The sequence below is a fragment of the Toxotes jaculatrix genome, chromosome 16 (genome assembly GCF_017976425.1).
Source record: "Toxotes jaculatrix isolate fToxJac2 chromosome 16, fToxJac2.pri, whole genome shotgun sequence".
NCBI lineage: Eukaryota > Metazoa > Chordata > Actinopteri > Toxotidae > Toxotes > Toxotes jaculatrix.
The window spans coordinates 7,942,562-7,962,029 of NC_054409.1; the positions used below are offsets into that span (position 1 = coordinate 7,942,562).

Below are 19,468 nucleotides of genomic sequence, written 5' to 3' on the forward strand. Positions count from 1 at the left end.
ATCTCATGTTCACTCGCAAAACCTCAAATACCTTTTAAGCTGTAAGCAGGACAATTTAGCTCATTTTCAGTGACGGTAAATAAATATTTTGAGTATACATGAATGTGAGAGTAATTATATGTTGGACACTTAGAATATACACAGTGTGGACAAAAGTTCATAGCCACACACTGCACCCAAAGGTGATATTGATTTCTTCAGGGATCTGGCTTTATGTAAGGAAACCTTTTCATGTTGAAACTGGAAGCAAATTTAAAATATAATTCTCTGCTTTTGCATTAAAGGGTGACTCATGAGTCCTACAGTGTTAGTGCCATGCCATTTTAAGATTTGCAAACTGAGTTTAAGATCATATGTGTTAAGACGTTTTTTTTTGTTTTTTTTTAAATCTGAACTTAGACATTGCAGTCCTTCAGAGAAGAAATACATACAGCAATGTAAGATATACATCTTGAACATGATCATGAACTTTTCTTATAACTGTTAACATATACAAGCAGTGTGTATACCAGCTGAATTTGAATTTGAGAGAAAATGGAAGAAAAAAGTGTTGTTAGATAACGTAACATATGCATACAGACAAAACGTGTCCATATATAGACACAGGTAAGGTGTGATACTTCTAGACAGGATCCAAGGAACACAACTACTTAAAAGGTTTTAGGTAAAGATTTAATAAATATATATAGATAAATAAATGTATATATATTTATATAGATATGTATATGTAGGTGTACACACACACACGTATGTGCAGGCTGCTGGCTACTCAGGTCAATATGCCATCGGAATGGACCAATTAAAAGCTGAGGATAAATGAGACCAGGAAGTCACGCTGACAGCCTCTGAGGACCGCTATGAAATTCTAACTGAAGTCAAATGTTGCTAACCCACTTCTTCTACCCTCACAGAAAAAAAAAAAAGAAAAATGCAGGAGCGGTTCACAGCAGTGTTTGCAGAGCACAACATACACAAATATCTTCATCGGACTGTGAAGGAAATTTGAGGTTTTATGCATCTTATCATTAGAGAAAGTCAGAACTGCAGAATATCTCCCAAATAGTAATATTCATTTGCCTTCATTGTATCAACAGCCAAACAGAAGCAAAGGCTGAGGTTTTACACTACACATAACTAACAACGCAAACAATTTGGATAAAGTTCTCATTACAACACTTAGAGACACATGAGGTGAATTAGTCCTTTTCTGATCGGTATCATTATTTTGTGTCTCCAACCTTACGCACTGAGACTGAAAATGATTTATTAAAAAGCTCCAAGTGTATATCAAAAAGGTCCCCAGTGGCATAGTTGACAACAAAGGCTGTTTTGTAGGAGACATGTTTTACACAATAATGCTGCACATTATGTAATCATGTCTCTCTTGAGTAATCATTACAGCAATTATGGCCACTAACATGCTTGTAAGTCTTTTCTTTCAGAAACTTACCACATAGAATAAAGAGCACTTGAAACTATTTTAAAAAGGACGGACTCATTAACTGTCCATCGATAATGATCCACATTATGTGAAATTACATTTTACATAACATGAAAACATTGTAGTGCATATTGAAAGTATAGTATGATATATAACAAAAAAGTTTACAATTAGTCCTTATTTACTAATCCGTCCAGTTCATACCATACAAAATTAAACTTCTCTATGTCAAATCAGGTAATATCAGATCATCAACCATCATAAACAAGTCCTTCATCAAAGAAGCAAACAGTTTAGAATCAAAATGAAATGTTTAAAAAGAAAAGTAGCTGTTTCCTGGATGTATTCATCATGGTTTGGTATCACACCTTACATTATCAGCCAGAAATGTGTCTATAGAAAAAACTGTAGAGTGAAAGCCTGGAATCTAATGTCTGATCAGATTTGTAGCCGTGTTTACTTATTATTTGATTAGCTAGCTGATGATTCAATCAAGATTTCAGACTATTCTATTTTGACAATCTTAATCAGCAGCTGATTTTCCTTATCTACATATACACATATAAAACTTTGGACAGTGACAGTGAGAAAAGGTTCTTGCAAGGTTTATGTTTAGACAACAAAGTTTGACATTGGAGAAGTCTGGCTTCTTTTGTCAATGATTTTTGGGAACATTTTAAGCCTTAAGAAGAGAGTCAGCAGTGAAGATGTAACAAGAAATGAGGGTAGAGATAAATGTGGAATATGGCATGCAACAAGTGCCCCCGGCCAGACACAAACCAGGGATGCTGTGTTTCAGTTTTGGCGCCATAACCCCTTAGCAAAGTAGGCGGTCCCGGCTAAGGGTTTTGTGGAAAAATATGCGGTAGAGAGTCCAGTATCAGTGCTAGTATTGAAAAATGAAAATATATATGGGTTGTATGGCAATAACTCTGTCAGAATAACATGGCATGTAGGAAAAAGGTCTTCTGAGTTCCTCTCTCCCTCATTTGCCTATCAGCACAGACCATGCCCAACAAAAATGTCTCTCAGCCAAATCTGCTTATAAACTGCCCCAGTTCTCTGTGACAATCTGTGTGCCCCTAGGTGCATGAAATCTATCTACATTTTCCTGTAAAATGTCCAAAATCATGTTGATGACGATTCTTGCACTCTGCTGCATTTATGAAAATTCAATCCAATAAAGTGCCAGTGCCATCAGCCTCTCTGCTCTCTACCTTAGATCTAAAACTATTAAATAACATCACCTCTCCGCTTGGATAAGACTAAGACAGATCACTACAAGCATGTGTGATCACTACAAGCAGCAAATGACTATTCCTTTAAAGGAGCAGTCCACAGCAAAATGTCAGTTAATCTACCCGTCTTCTACTCCCCATATCAAACCCTACCGATGATCACAAAGACATTAAACACAAATCAATAGCGGGAACAGTAAATGCATTACTTACCCCGTACTCTCCCGTCTCCTGGTCGGTCATCGCCCACAGGTTGACGTCTATATCCCTGGCATTTTTGTGGTCTGTGTTAACAAGTCCAGTCACTCCTAAAAACACAGACAATATCCACAAAGAGGGTGTGATTCAGTGTGTAACGTCACATAGGATCCCTGAGATGTGCTCATTTCACCTGCTTCCATTCAAATTTAGATGATTCAGTGCGGGCAGACTGTGTTTTTCTGTGTCTTCAGTGTTTGAATCATGAACTTGGGTTCTTTATCCCACCCTGTCAGTAAAATATTCTTACCATACTGATTTTATGTGTGTATTAATGAGAAACAGATACCAGAGAAATTTCTACAACATACAACATCCCCTAGCTGGTTCAAAGTGTTAAAACACTAGATGCTCAGAGCTTCAGTCAGGCTCAGAGCATTGCCTTTTTTGAACACTCACATACTACAGTTTCTAATAGATTCATTCGAAACAGATAATGATTAAAATCATGATAGTACCACCATTGTTTTCAGTGTTATCATGATTTACATGTCACCATTTCCAGCGTGATTTCTGAGGATCATATAACTCAGACAACTGAGTATTGTAAAGATGAAAAAATAACTAAATAAAAAATAGTTGGATCGTGACCTGTACATAGAAAAAACTGCATTTGCAGAGCCAGTATTGAAAAGCTTTTGCTTGTATAAAAACAAGTAGCTCGGAACATTATCAAAACATCCACAACAATTGTTATTTTCAACATGGGCTCTGTTTTCTTTGTTTTTTCCCATCGTGCAGAGGAAAACATCCCTCATCGACCCTTCCAAGTTGAAGCAACTAAATTGTTCTGCTTCATCCAGTATGATGTGAATGCATATCTGGCAGGCAGCAATATAAACAAGGAAATGTATGAGCACCCACATCAAGCATCAAATGGACTATTAACTGGAGTGTTGTGTGATAACTGTTCAATAACACTAATTATTGTGGTGAAAGGGCACATTTTAATCACATTTTGGGTTCAACGGTGCTTTCCAATATTGTGCAGCTGGGCGGGTCACTTGGCCCCGCTGCATGTTTACTGGAGAGACCTGTTCCCTGTACTGATTTATGCTCATTTTCAGTGGAGGAAGAGCATCCTGCATTTAGTGAAATATCAACATTGAGTTCACATTTTGCAGCAGGTCACATAAATGAAAAGAAATATAACAGATTCCCACAGTCAAACATTTTTTGATGAGTTACCGACGTTTGCTCACCCCAGAATCTGCGGTTCTGCGTCCTCATCGTGATGTTAATGCCGTCGTTCTGAGCTCCACCCTCAGCCAGAGTCTCCTCCAAGGCTTTTGCGTAAAGCACGAAACCATCATAGAAGCTGCCAGCAATGTAGTCCATCTGCAAGAAGAGGTGCAAAATTTTGAACCAGCAACAACAGAAGATTATGCAACACACAGGGCTCTGACGTAGGACCTTAATGATGGAATAAAAAGTTACTTAACATTTTAAATAAAGGAATACCTGTCCTTCAGCCAGAGCCTGCTTCTGTGAAACGGTACGATCGGCCAACGAAGGTGCCAAATACCAACAAACCTAATAAATTCTTTTCAAACTTCTCTGAAAACTACAATCTTATTTTTTTTTTCTGAAATTCATGCATAACATAATTTGCATACATAATACAAACATAATTCCTCATTAACTGCTCACAATTCCACAACACAGTGGGGATTTTTTTCTCCACTGAAACAAGGTCACAATGTTATGCAGAACAAACAGGATTTTCATAGGCTACAACTTACCAATGATGGTTCCAAATGCACACCAAAATCCCTCTGAGCTCTGGCATGGAGTTTCCTCTGGAAGTCTTTGTACTCTGGATTATCAGGAGGCCGGTACGTTATGACGAAAACAGACTGGGGGAGACACAGAGACAAACTGAGAAACGGAGGATTGAGCCATGAAACATTCACTGTTTGACATTTTATGAGTTTCATGTTCTGTCTTGTTGAGTATCAAAACAAGACAATTAAATTGTTATCTAATGTTTAGTCTCCGTTATAGGCTGTGGTCAGGAGCCACTAGGTGGACTGGTGAGTGACAATGTCTTTTTATTCAACACAACCACTGGCAGAAAGTCCTTGAGGCCAGGGAACCAGAACAGAACAGAAATTGAGTGTCCACATAAGAAAAGAAACTCAAAAAACAAACATAAACTCGAAGGCAATCCAGGCTCTACTTGCATGACAACAGGAAGGAGGGTAGAAACACAGGAGCCACACTGAAACAGGAACACAGGAACATGGGACAGGGAGGGTAACAGATACACCTCCAGCAGGGCTACAGGTACAAACTTTAGCATGACAGCAGGAACAGACTCAGACAAGAACTGACAAGAGGGCATCAATAAAGGCTTGAATACACTGGGGTTAATTGACAACAGGTGACACAAATCAGGGCGGACCAGACAATCAACAAATGTGGGAAACCAGACAAAGGCAGGAAGTAACAGGGCTTCAAAATAAAACAGAAAGTGCTGAAACTAAAACTCAAGACACCAAAACCAGAGTAACATAACTTTCAACATAAAAAACCAGAATACTGAACAGTCAAGAACCGATGCATAATAAACAGGATTTTCAAACTAAAACAGGAAGTACAGGACATACTCAAGAAACCAAAACAGGAATCCTCAGATAGCCCCTAAAGAAATCAACAAAAGTTCACCAAGAGCTGATGATAACAGAGTCCACTACAGTCCAAAACCAGTTCAAAAAAAGTTACAAGATCCAGACTGTCCAGAAAGAGTCCCAAAACAATCCAGAAGATTTCAAAATAGCCCCCCTTAGGGACTGATCATAACAGTCTCATTTTCATCCTTAATGTTTTTAAAATTCTTTGAATATTATGCTAATGGAGTATGGTCAAATATCACATTTCATCTGGTTTTGTAACTAATAGTCAATAATGCTGAGGCTGCAAATTCATGTCTCTTGCAACTCTCTCTGTGACTATTTTCTATTTCAGCCAAGCAAATCCCAAACTATACACTCTAAGCATTATTCTTTTTGTCTTTTTTGGTTGAGGGTTGCAAACTGCTGACAGACTATAAGAAGCAAACACATGCACCCGCAAAGCATCGTTGAGCTTTTGGCGTAACGGTCATTCCTGAGCTGTTAGAATATTGTGACCCGAGTCACTTCGGCTTATTTCTGTAATCATATGATATCAGAAACAGACATCTACTGCAAGTAAATGACAACAACTCTGCTGTGCAATAACCAGGTAAGATCAGTTAAGCGGCAGCATGTTAGCCACTGTGAGGCCACCCCACCCCAATGTCTGTTTACGGTGCAGTTTCCCAAACTGTTGCTGGAATTTTCTAGAAGCAAGTTCAAATATATAAATGACAACAATATGTTTGTATATTATAAGTAAATATAAATTGAGTGTCACAAGAGGACAAAACTTAGCCTGTATTTCAGTAATGCAAAGTACAAAGTATACAAGTGTATGATTGTATTTCATTGTTTCTGCTCAGGGGTCAGTGCTAATCAGGCTGCAACAGTGGCAGTTGGCAGTTTTTTGACCCCTAAAGAAAATCACTTAATTTTCCATATTTGTGCAGTCATCTGATACTAGAGAAGATACTGCAGATACTGCACATCAATGACAACACCGGTGCTGTGTGACACGATCAGTGCAGATGAAGATCAAATCAGCCACTGTGAGACCAAACCATCATCATCTATTCCAGCAGCTTCTGTTCTCAAATTTTCAAGTGTTGCTATCATAAGACAATATAATGCAGAAACATTGCTTTATGCAGATCAGACCGAAAGAGTGAGTGGCAACAATCACTTCTTTTATGATTTTACACATGGGAAATGTTGGTTACGTGTTGAAACATAAGTAATGACAAAGATGCTTAATGTCTCATCAAGTGTTTAGAGAAATAAAATATTCAGTCAGACATTTCAGTCCAAATGTTTGCCTCAGCTGACCTATGATTCTCAACATGTACTTGCTGCTGTCACAAAAACAAGTTTTAGACATTTCGAACTGGAAAAGCTCCGGATCGTTTTTCATGTTGCAACAGTTATTGGAACCCCACCACAAACTTCCACAAGCAATTATCGCTCTGATGGAAGCATATTGCCATAATGAGCCCTGTTATGGCTTGCAGACAAATTAACGCTTTGCAAGATCAGCAAAATGGGAGCCAAAATCTTGTTCTCCAGCCAAGGTTAGGAGCAGTTCATATTTGGATAAACAGATATTGAGATAATGCAGAAGCTGTTTAATAGTAATTCATTCAGGCCTTGTGAACAGGCGTAGGTATCATGACACAACCTACAATACACTGAATGGGTGCAGGCTAATTAAAGTTTCAGTAAAAGTGTCTATCTCATCTGTGACAGAACAAATTACTTCTGCAACGCTGTTAGTTAATAGCACATTTCAGGGGGATAGATATTCTCAAATATGCAAAGATCAAAGGAAGCAGCATCCACACACTCAAATAAGTCCACTTATACAGAAACTGCCATAATCAGTTTAATATTATGCTAGATTTATATTCAGAGAGCCGTTCTCCTTCAAAACTTTGTGAACACTGAATTAACAGAGGCCAGTGTGACATTTAAGGAGATAAATTAGAGGAGCGACACATCTGTGCCCACTCTGTTATGTCTCAGTGCACTAATTTGTAGGACTAAATGACTTCCTGTGAAAACACATCCTCTAATTCATTAATGTCATGCAGGAATTTCACTCCTTAAAGTGGCTGAACGGTTTTTTTTTTGGGGGGGGGGGGGGGGGGTCTATATGTCCTCTGGGAGAGTCAGTTGGCCCACCCATTGGAAAAAATGATGCAGCTTCCTAAGATCATTTGAGTGCACATAAGCTTTTCATATACATGGCTGTCATTACCATAAAAGCTTACCCTGATTTTACTTTCTGCTAAGCGGACATGTTAATTGAAACACGGTTACTGCTTAAGATTAATGTCAGTCAGCTGGATGAAGCCTGGTTCCAGACCCTTGAATCTCTGCCCACATTTTCCGATTTTTGCAGCGATTAGACAGGCCCGCTGTTTCCATGTCAACAGCAAACAACATCAATAACAACAGCCACTCAGACACAGAAAATGCTATCAAGAAAACAATGTCACAGTAATGAAGTGAAAATGAATTGGCAGTTCAGCCTGATTATCAGGTTAAGTTGGACATATTTCATTGGATCCAATTTGTTCACTTTTCTGGTTTATACAGTCCATGGTTAAGAACTGAGAGGCTAAATAAACACACAAAAAGCTGTTTAAAGTTTGAAGTTCATTTTTCGTGACTGTATTACTGCGGTGTCTGCCTCATTCACTGTTGCCTCAAGATACAGACCTTCATTTCTAGCACAGTCTTCCTACACTGGTAGAAATGTTTCACTTGTTTTACAAAAATTTGAAATGATCAAACAGTGACATGCCAGGGTTCAGATGATACTTTATCAAAAACCATTGTCAAGTTCTGTATTTGAGCTGTTTGAAACTGTTGGTTCTGTGTAACTCGGTAAGTAGAGCCTGATAAAGATCATGGGATTTAGGCAGAAAATTAACAGAAACAGCAAACTAAATATCCATCGTCACAGACATTCATTTCCCATGCCAAGTGGTGTTTTTGGTCTTGTATCATTTCCTGCCTCCAATTATAAAGCGGGTGAAACAGTGACAGTCCACATTCAATAAATCTACAAAGAATCTGAACACAATATCAATTTATGGAGAGCAATGATCCAAACAGATCCATGGCTTTTTATATCAGCCTTTACAGCGTTCTTCATACATACAGTACATGTGAGCATGCATGTGTCCTGAGTTCATTGTACCTTAAAGACCTTGATGGGATCGGCCCAGTCAGAGTCAGGGTTCTGCCACGGTTTGCGATCTGTCAAGCTCTCGGCGAACACGTCCAGATAGAAGATGGCATAGTTTTCTGGGTCCTGGATCTCACTCTGAAACAGTTTCATGATGTTCAGGAAAGTGTCCAGGGGGCCGCAGATGTATACGACTGCAGACAGAACAACAGCAGCAAACAAAATGTTTATATTAAAATAAACAATTATACTTTTCTTTAAACACTGCAGAAATCTCTGTCTTATTAAGTCTTACGCTGGGCCCTTAAATCATACTTTCATAAAACAAGTAAACAAGTAGATAAAAACATATGACTGTTCTTGGTTTTTCTTTATGTCATTCTAGTTCAAGAAAATCATTGAAAGAAGTGAGTTTGTACTGGAAAGCAGCCTAAACTAATCATACAACACAGACTGGACACTACAAGACTTTTGAGGTACAAGTGCTTGATAAGATGGAGATTTTTTTGCAGTGTAACAAGTGAAAAAACATTCATGAGTTGGTGGATACATTTCACTGGCTATCAGTGTAAAAATGTTCTGAATTTTTGTCTACATGGGAATTTTTTGGCCACCTAGAGAGAAACAAAAGGTATGCATACATGAAGAAACACCAGGTTTAATGCTGCACATACGTTCGGAACCAGATTACAATCTGCAACAGGCACAAACAAGTCAGGCATAATAACTGAGGCTGGAGAGCAGGAAGCAGGCTAAAAGCTTGAAAACCTGCTGGTCTGGGGCTGGAGTGTTGACCATAGTGATGGGAGGAGCCTGCAGCAAAGGGGCAGAGGTTTACTAGCCCCTTTTCAAATAGATACACTCCTTATTTTGTTTGAACTTTCCCAAATCCTCAAATTTCCTTTCAGCGAGCCCAGTGTTGATGTTTTAAAGCTCAGCTGTGACCTGTGTTGAGTTTCACAACATCAGTGATCTGGAAGGAAACCTGGGCGAGATACTGTGGATAAACAAAATCACTTTTAAAGTAGAAATCTTTTACTTATTTTACTTAAAACTTTAGGTAAAATGATGTCATGTGCACGGTGCTGAGTGCTGTTAGACAGTCAGACATTTACTGAACATCTATGTGATTAAACGTCTATGTGCATCCTTTTTAGTCAAATTAGCTCGTAGCTCCTATCTGGTTACACCAATGATGATAACAAACCAGTTGTGTGATACATTTTCCACCATTTTTTTGTAGTTTACCACAATGAAACAAGCAGCATAATGTGAGCAGTGGATAGTACATTTAAACAACCAGCGCATATTTTGACTTTTGCAACGTCTGATTCTAATAAATGTCAGACTTTGACACACCGCACTCGACTGCAGCAGACGCACAAATGAAAAAAGGCAGCGAAGAAAAAAAAATGGAGACAGAAATCATTCAGAGATAAGGGTGAATGATGGAGGACGACTTCATACTGGGGAAGCAACCAAAGAAAGGAGAGAGAATCATAATAGGTCTAGATATTATTCAGAATCTTTCACTTCTGTTGTTAACATAAAAATACTTTTTACAGTACAGAGTTTTTAATGTTAAATCTAAACACAAGTAATCATTCAAGAACCTCATCTAAACCATCTAAAGTTGGCAAACTTTTGATTTAATATTTAGATCTATAACCAAAAAAGTACTGGGTTTCAAACACAAATGCAAAGTTTGAGATTTTAGCGTTAAACGTAGTGACCTGGTAGACATTCACAGTCTTGCTCAAAGACACTTCGCTGTTTGCTGTTGCTGGAATCCAACTTGAGACCTCTGCTACAGTCTCTGAGAGTGTCTCTACCCACTACCTTCAGCCTACCACCTACACCCTCCCGCTGTTGAGTCATGAATAAAAAAAAAACAAAAACGTAGCATTATTTCCATTTGTAGCATATGTCAGAGTGGCTGCTGCCAGCTCCGAGGCAGCGCTCCCAGTTAGCAGACATTTCCTCATGTGTTAGACCAAAGTCGGCTGCTGCTTAGACCCCAACCCTCATCTCTTCCAACATGGTTCCCCATGCCAAGTAGTCCTGCTGTCTCCTGGACCGCTCCCAAAATAAATGCGCTGCACAGACGGGGGAAAATGTCCTCCTGTGTTTGTAGGAGTCAAACAGTATATGGACCTGCTGAGGCTTTACACAAAAGCACATTAAATTGTTTGGTACAAGTTGTTCCTCCTCACAGACTCCAGGATGGTAATCAGCTCTGCCCTGCACTCGAAAATCTCCGTCTTATACAGTTTAACCTGTTATTTTCACAGTGCTGGTTGTTTTTACTCTGATAGTAAGCAGGATGTCTCAAAAACTAAGTTGACCAATTTGATGAAAAGTTGAGCCACAGAACAAGTGATTCATGTTTGATGTAGATCCAGGATTTCTCAACACTGTAAGATAGCATGTTTGCTGTTTCCTCATGAACTGCTGCAACCCACTTTTAAAACCCCATGATTTTCTGTTACTACATGTACTTTGATGCTCACCGAGATCCAAGTGCAGTTATATATATTTCCAAACATTTGTTATTATTAAAATAGAACATATAACAATGCACAAATAGATAAGGGATGTATGAGCTCTCTGGGTGCTTTCTCCTTGATAACAGTGCAGTCTGTCATTTCAAGATAATGACGCTCATTTGAAAAGAAAGGCCTGAACCAAGAAAAGCAAACCGAGGAAAACATAGAAAATGTGATAAAACATGGACGTATCTCAACTCACAAGAAAAACAGCTCCGCAGTGAATGACACATCAAATGGTTTGTTTGGAGGGATGTTTTTTTTTTTTTTTTTTTTTTTTTTTGCTGTGCTCCAAACTTGTTTTTCTAAGGAAAAACACTCCTGCCATCATGTAATACCACTTTTACCCAGACCACAGTTGGCTGGCAGTTGTTAATGTGATCATCCTTATGATTGTTTTTAGCGGTCATTTAGTGCACTGCAGTTTTCATTGTTACTGTGCAGAGTTGCCCTTTTTTTTTGCAAACAGTTCAAACTGCATACCCACACATAAGGGATTCAAAGGAAACTACACACATGCAGGTACGAGATCTGGTGCATTAGACTAAAACCGATGCATGTGGGCATTTCAAAATTGATGACTATCTTTTTAACTCTTCTTTATCAAAACAACATGATTATTTTTATTATTCTTCTCAGCCCACGGTTTGTTTGGATCTGCGGTAAACAGATACACCCCAAGCTTTTTTTTTTTCTGTTGCATTTCTAACAGAGAGGCTCCAAACAGCTGTGTGTGCTGCGCCTGAGCTCGACATCCGTGTCCTTTTCAGTGGAACTCTGGGACTTGTATTATTAAAAGCCCAAACCACAGCTTCTAAAATGACCATACATGTGATTCAACTCCTCTCTAACCAACTTTTTAAAAAAACCTGAAAAGAACCAGGTTGCAGGAAAGAAAAGAAGGAGAGAAAAAAATGATGGATGAAATAGTAGCAAGTAAGTAAAACTTGATTATGTGAAATTTTGAAAATAGGCTTTTTTTGTATTGGAATTAGAGAAACAGTCTCACTCCTCAGGCAGATTTTTTCACCTGTTTTAAGAAAAAAAAAGGGCTGAACACTATAATTGATAAATTGACTGCTATAGATGATTTGTAAGTATTTAATGTGAAGGCGTGTATTACAAACTCTCTGCACTAATTGAAACAAGTGTGATTCCTGCACATCTGTAACATTTGTCTCATCATTTAAGCGACTTATATTGTCAGTTCAAATGTGTTGGGTTTGATTTGCAAATTGGGACATTTCACTCTTTTGGATGGCTCCACAGATAACCACATGCCATTGTACAAACAGAAATCAAGCCAGTTACTGCAGTCAGCGTGTTTTTGTCACATTCTCAATTGGATTACTCTGGATTTTCTAACATGACACTGTGTCATGTTTGTCTTGTAGCTGAATCTTTTTAAGAGAGGATTATCCTCCAGCTCTCTGCTTTTTCATGTTCTAATCTGTCTGGGAGGCTTTTGCCTCTGTACCATTCCTTTGTGTGAAAACTTGAAAATTGAACCCATGAAAGCAACATCCAGTTCATCTAACCTGCCGCTTCTGTTGCATCCTGGGAGTGTTTTCACAGGAAACAGGATTTCTGTAATTAGACCAAGCCATTACCTGAGCTTCATTGTGAAGAGACATGCTTTTCATCACTCACTGAGAGCAACAAACCGCTGGCATATGTACTCGAAAGAGAAAAAAAAAACAGCCTGATCTATTCTTCCACTCACACAGCTGAAATCTTCCCTCTTGTGTGCCATTAACAGACTGAAAAGCATCAAGGAGAGAGTGTCACTGGGCAATGTGATGGGAGCTTGAATATATTCACAGTGTTCAGAGAACTACTTTCATCTCACTCTGCGCCAGAGCTGGAAGAGGGACTCAGACTCTTTACTTAAAGGGTCATTTCGCCCAAATTGGAAAAAAAAAAAAGCAGCACTATCTAGCCATGCACATACTGTAGTAGAGCTATTGTCTATCCAGGTTTTTAGAGATCCATCTCCGAAATTTCTGCCTCCACATCAAATAAAATGCAACTGAATGCAATGTCAATTGCATTTCAACAATTCAACAGCAACATGTCTTTCCAGAGGCAGTGCCAGCAGTTGTCAGCACTTTTTAAAGCAACTTGATGTAACTAGATGTAAGTTAGGAAATGCTTTTTTCTTATTTTGATGAAAAAAACGAATCTGAGTTTTGCACTGAACTAAAAAATAATAAGTATTTGCTGTAAAATCTACCCTAGACAAGCCTGGTCTATGTCAGTGAAAGTCCCCTAAATGGAGACAATCAGACAATAATGAAATACATTTCCATGCTTTCAGATCAGTTGAAAGGTTGTGTCCATGTCTGTCTTAATGCAGCGCTCACTTGTCCACATGTGCATTGAAAGAATTCATTGGTTGCTGTTATTTTAGTGCAAAGTTTCCTTTTTCTGAATTACAATGTTTCCTTGGCAACCCAGAGAAAATTAAAGAAAATTAAAATTGTGAATTTTTTTCACTGAAAATTTGCTAAGAAAAAGTCAGGTGATGTGGTATATAGAGCGGGAAAGTCTGCATACAGAGGTTGTTGGGGTGGAGGACTTTGACATGGGAGACTGCTGTTTGTTTACCATTTCACACCAAAAGTTAACATTGTTTCTTTTATCCTTGACCGCTCTACAACCTGCCACTGCAGGTACACTCAACACGTTTACTAAAGTAACCATGACAATGAAGGTCTGTTATGCCTGAGGCTAATTCTCACCAATGGGTCTTATCAGAGCGTAGGGACCTGTATGATCTCAGTCGTTCTAACGCTTCAGTCGAAGCTGAGATATGATTTTACCTCTAACGCCATCATGACGTCGACTGTTTTTTTGGTGCAGGTATTAAACGTATTGTAATGCATTGTAACATATTGTATTGTAGTGGTGCAAATTCCCTTACAAATTTACAATTAATCAAACTACAAAAACACACTGACACCCGGGACTTCTGGATCCTCAGAGGGCCTGGGGAGTCTGACTGTTTGGTGATTGGTTTACCAATCGACAGTACTGTACCTTCAGCTATCAGAAGGAGTAAAAAGAATGCAGTGGAGGAGCACAAGGTCTCACACTCAAGTAAGGTACCAGATCCTCAAAACTTGACTATGTGTACTTGTTTGTTTCCCACATCTGCATTTTCCAGGTGTTAAAATGAGGAATTTGGGGAATTAAGAGGCGGTGGTTGGAGGAGTGTTTAACTCAGCAACAGCACGCAATCATTTGATCAGCTGTCAAAGCTCCAGTAATGTGTGGCCTCACATTAAAAGCCCCAGTTTTCCTTTCTTACCTCAGCTCAGCCTCTTCCTAGCAATCGAGTGACTTTACAGAGCTGATAGCCCAGAGGTTATCTGCCGGGAGAAAAGTGAGCTGAATGCCGAGCCAGGACAAGCCCTGACAAAACCATTAGCTTCCATGACCTCCAGCTCACTGCGGCAGCTCCATAATTCATCCTAGGAAGGCTGGGTGGCGGGGGGGAGGGGGTTTGGCGGCTTGCACCTTTCACCTCTTTCCCTTACTGCTGTACCACCCTGTAATTGCCTTAACACCGTGTTTATTCCATTATTTGTTGATGCTGTTACTGTAACAACAGATTAACATGTTTAAAACTCAGTTTGTTTCACAGTGCCAGAAACCATAATACTCCTAGATTTACTGGTTGGAAGCAGATTAGATCTGAGGTGTCGGGCTGGTTCCAAAAATGATTCCCTTGAAATGCTCCCAGGAGTGTAGGCAGATAAATATTTGTAACACGCCCATGCACTATCAGGATCAGCTGTGTATTTCTGAATACTGTATCCAAAGAACACAAGTATTCCAACATGAGAAAAACATTAGATTGACATAACTGTGTGTCAGATCTGTAGCAAACACGCAAAGGTGGGACGCACATGTACTCAAACTGTACTCAAACACAATTTTGACCAAGCTGAGTTGCCTTTCTTCCATTAGATTTCAGTATTTTAGTGATGACATGATGTAAATACAATAACACAGTAACTTCAAAACATTATCTGAAGTGTTTCTCAGAACCACAGAGGAGCTTCGCCAAACTAAAGGGCAAACTGTCATTTCTGACGGCCTTCAAAAAGTAGTTCATGCAAGTGTTTTCTTATCGGCAGGAGGACTTTGTTTGTCTGCGCCCCGAAACCCATCATAAATCACTGTTAGAAAAACATGGAAACACTCATATCAGTGTTTTCTGATCTGATGCTGTTTTTGTTAAGGTTTGGCCACAAGACTGATGTTAACGTTTTTTTTTTTTTCTTGAGAGGAGCATGTAATCCCTCAAACTGCTCTGAAAGCATGAAAATCCCCAGAATTTGACCTTTTTTTTCACCCAAAGATTTTATTCCATCATCATCTTCTGCTCTGATTTTTTGCAAAGCTGTGAAAGGCTCCACAAATACATGTTTGACTTTAGAAGACTTTTACTTACAGGTAATCTTTCATTCACACAAATGTAAAAAAAGCTCTGTGTGGTTTACAAGATGTTACCTGCTGGAACTCCTGACAAACTACAGTTTATCCATCTGCCAAATACTTCAACACAGTCTCCAGCTGTAGCACGGGTTGCCAGATACAGTCATGAGCTGTGGTTTTGGTTTTGATCTCTGTTCAGGCATAATGGTACCAAGGCTGGTAACCTCACTGCACTGTGAGCACAGGACTTCAGGAAGCTGCTCACAGTCACTGCACCTGGCTGTCATTCATCAAGAAATAGTAGCGGTACTAATGTTTTTATTTTTCTGTTTATTTGCAGGTGAAACAGAAACATACAACATGTTAATCTGTGAGAGATTCTGGTGAGTTTTTTTTTTTTTTTAACTTTTGGCAGAGTCAGACTTGTTTCGCCCCAGTTACTGTGTTTATGCTAAGCTAAGCTAATCACAGCCTGACGCCAGATCAGTACGTAAAGTGCAGACGTGAGACTGATGCCAGTCTTCTCACGTAACTCTTTGAAACAAAGCACACAAAAGTGTTTTGCAAAATGTTGAACTATTACTTTCATGAATTATTAGCATTTATAATTTTTTCCATGGGATTTTTTACAACCTGTCAACCCAAATGTTTTTTTTTCCTATTAGTAGCTTATGACTAATCTAAAAAGCATCAGTAAACAAATTATTTTCCACCAATAAACCAATTGGTTACAACTGGAGAGACAGGAATATGTCATTTTACGCACTTTGCTTCTGCAGTTTTGACAAACACATGCACGAGCCATCATCCACACGCCCAGTCGCACAATTAACTTTTCACAACAGCAGTAATGACTAAGTCAGCCTCACAGTGTTTCCAGTTAATTAAACTTAAGGCGGGAACTGTGGCAAGTGATTTAACTGCCTCTCAGCTGTGTGATTTAGGCTTCATTAAAACAAATACAATTAAATTAAGTTAAATTAAATTAAATTAAATCAGTTAATTTCATGTGCTAAAAACCAAATAACTGCTTGGCAACTTGAGAATGAATTATGTAGAGATTAATTCTCTGAGTGGCTTTAAGGTTAGAGAAATCATCTTATTCCACACTGCTGAGAGCATCATATATATACTCTGTATCATCTGAGTGAAATATTCAAACCTCAGAACTCCACATTTTGTGCCTCCATCACTCCATCAAGTGGAAATATTCTAAATGACTTGTGCAGCATTTTGCACCCCCAAAATTTCATAGGACATATTTGGTGTCTTTGGAAACGTTGGCTTCTCTGCTGGGGTTTAAAACAAACTCCTGTGGATTTGCATAAAGTTTGTAAAGACAGAGCAGACTGAACCGACTGTCCATAAATCCCCTTTTGGGATTGTGAACCACACACACAAAGCCTGTTTTGGCTGAGAGGGCACCCATTTGATCACGACCTCTGCGTGTGAGTGTGTGTGTGTGTGTCTGTCTGTCTTTAAAAAACGCAGGTGGTGGTCCTCCGCAGGCAATAAACCGGCAGCAGCAGGCTGCCCACAGCCTAAACATTCCTCTGTAATAACTCGGGAATAAACAGGCTTTTCCCTGCACCTATTCCAGTTCACCTCAGTCTGAATCTGCTGTGACCCCATTCTGTGAAAGCGGGATCTCCCTTTGCAGCGTTTTGTAAAACGCCTCAAATGATTGATCCAGGTTAAATAGATAAAATAAATGTTTTTCTTCCCTTGAACCTTACAGCAAAGACCGACTTTCATATTTTTCCCCCTCAAACAAGACATAATCCATCTGAGTGCAAGCTACTGCGAGTGGCCTAAGACAGTTTCTCTAAACTGTTTCCCATGTAGATCATCCAGGTAATTTCCTTCCATCTCCATCCACTGACATTATCTTTATAGTAGCCAGCTGGAGATAATGTCACGTGCTTCACAGACAAGTTGCAAACACAGCTCATGCAGAAAAGTAAAAGACTTCTTTATTTCCCCAGTCAACACAGTGAGCTGATTGGGGAGGTGATGTTGGCTCGGTTTTGTAGCTGCTTGTTTGACCACGGGCCTAAAATAAGCGCACCTGTGAAATCTCAGGATTTTAAACTTTAAATCCTATTTTTAAATCACAACATTTTTCCTTCAGCACAAACTTACTTCTGCCGCGCTCCTTCATAAAAGTAATGAGATCCTTGTAGTACTTGTAGTCGTCCTCGTACGGCTGGGCCTCCACCGTGATGTTCATCTCCTCCTTCAGGTTCAGGTAGATCCCCTCCGAGAGGAAGTAGTGCGGCCGGTCGTCCTGCCGCAGGTCGTGGAAGATCACCACGGCCCGGGACGTCCAGTTGAACTGCGTGTGCAGGACGTTGGCGAAGTCCCCCAGCTTGGTGGTGGAGGGCCCGCTGCGCACGATGGTCCTGTACTCCTCCCGCTTGTCGAAGCCGTACGCGGGACCGCCGGCGGTGATCAGCGGGAGTTTCCAGTGGGACGCGAATCGCCCCACGGAGGCGAGCGGGTACACGCAACCGGGTCCGAAGAAAGCGTCCGGGCGGATGTACAGCTTGGCGTCCACGGCCACCACCTGCGCACGGCTCTCGGCGCACGAGCCCGCGGCGGGGTCCTCGGTGCTGTAGTTGAGGATTTTGATGGATCGGCCGATCAGCAGCCCGTGCTTGCCGTGCAGGTCTTCGTGCGCCATGAGGATGGCCGGGAAGACGCGCGGCAGAGCCCACGGGTACTTGTGGTGGTTGTCCGGGAGCATCACAGCCACGGTGATGTTACCTCTGCAGCTGGGGAAGAGGCAGCAGGACAGCGCCGCGAGCAGGACGCATCCCAGCGCGCTTGGACATCCCATGTCGCGTCCCAGCCGCTTGGAAGTCCCAGAGAGCAAGTACGGCCACGGAGAGCGCACCGTTCGGAGAGGAGACACGGCCGGCTGTCTCACCCTTATACCCAACCATAAGTATCCGTCTCCCTCACTCTCTGTCTCCTTCGCTCTCTCTCAAAACTCTAACAAAGTCGATAAATGCACCATCCCGTCGCGCCAGCCCGGCAGTGCCATGCGTCTGCGCCGCGTAAATCCACGTTAAATGAAGTTGTCGTACTCCCCAAGCCGAGTTTTCCAGCGCAACGCGGTCCTCACGCTGATAGTCTGACTGAGAGTGATAACATCCATCCAGATGACTGCAACTTAAATCAGAGCAGCCCTCTGCTCTGCCCCCGCACGTCACACACTGCAAGAAATGTGTGTTCCTTACAGCGCCAATAAATCACTCAGTCTCAAAGTTTTTTTTGTTTTGCTTGTTTCTTTTTTCTTTTCTTATTTTTAAATATGTAAATAATTCAATGTTTTTAGTGAATCGTGGTGATTTCTATGCTGGTCATATTATTTTGGATTTTCTGCTGCAGCCTTTCCTCAAAGATGTGCTTCATCCCGTCTCCAGACAAAAGGAGGCGCATCCTGATTCACCTTTGTGTTCAGATAAATACTCACAAATCAAAGTGAACCACAAACACTGGGAACACAAAGTTGTGTGTTTTGTGACGAGAAAAACGAAGAGTGAAGTAAGACAGACTGAATTACATGTTGAAATACCGAATGGGACATTTTTTGCAGTGTATGAGTGACTCCTGTAAGAATGGGGCATGAGTCGCCCCCTGGCGGTCATTTAACACCCATGGAGGTTTTACAGGGTCTTGGCCTGCTACAGTCTCTGGTGCACACTTACTGCTGAGCAATTATGGATTGT

At 40.3% G+C, this 19,468-nt stretch overlaps 1 protein-coding gene across 1 annotated transcript in view; it reads right to left on the reverse strand.

Moving 5' to 3' along the window:
- The window catches only part of LOC121195322 (atrial natriuretic peptide receptor 2), a 55,157-nt gene extending 36,294 nt beyond the window's left edge, over positions 1-18,863 (reverse strand). The window contains exons 1-5 of the mRNA XM_041058729.1: positions 17,877-18,863; positions 8,758-8,939; positions 4,680-4,793; positions 4,140-4,275; positions 2,893-2,987 (exon numbers count right to left, since the gene is read on the reverse strand). Coding sequence (XP_040914663.1) covers positions 2,893-2,987; positions 4,140-4,275; positions 4,680-4,793; positions 8,758-8,939; positions 17,877-18,573 — 1,224 coding nt within the window. The 5' untranslated portion in view covers positions 18,574-18,863. The remainder of the gene's footprint in view (positions 1-2,892; positions 2,988-4,139; positions 4,276-4,679; positions 4,794-8,757; positions 8,940-17,876) is intronic.
- Positions 18,864-19,468: the final 605 nt, after the last annotated feature.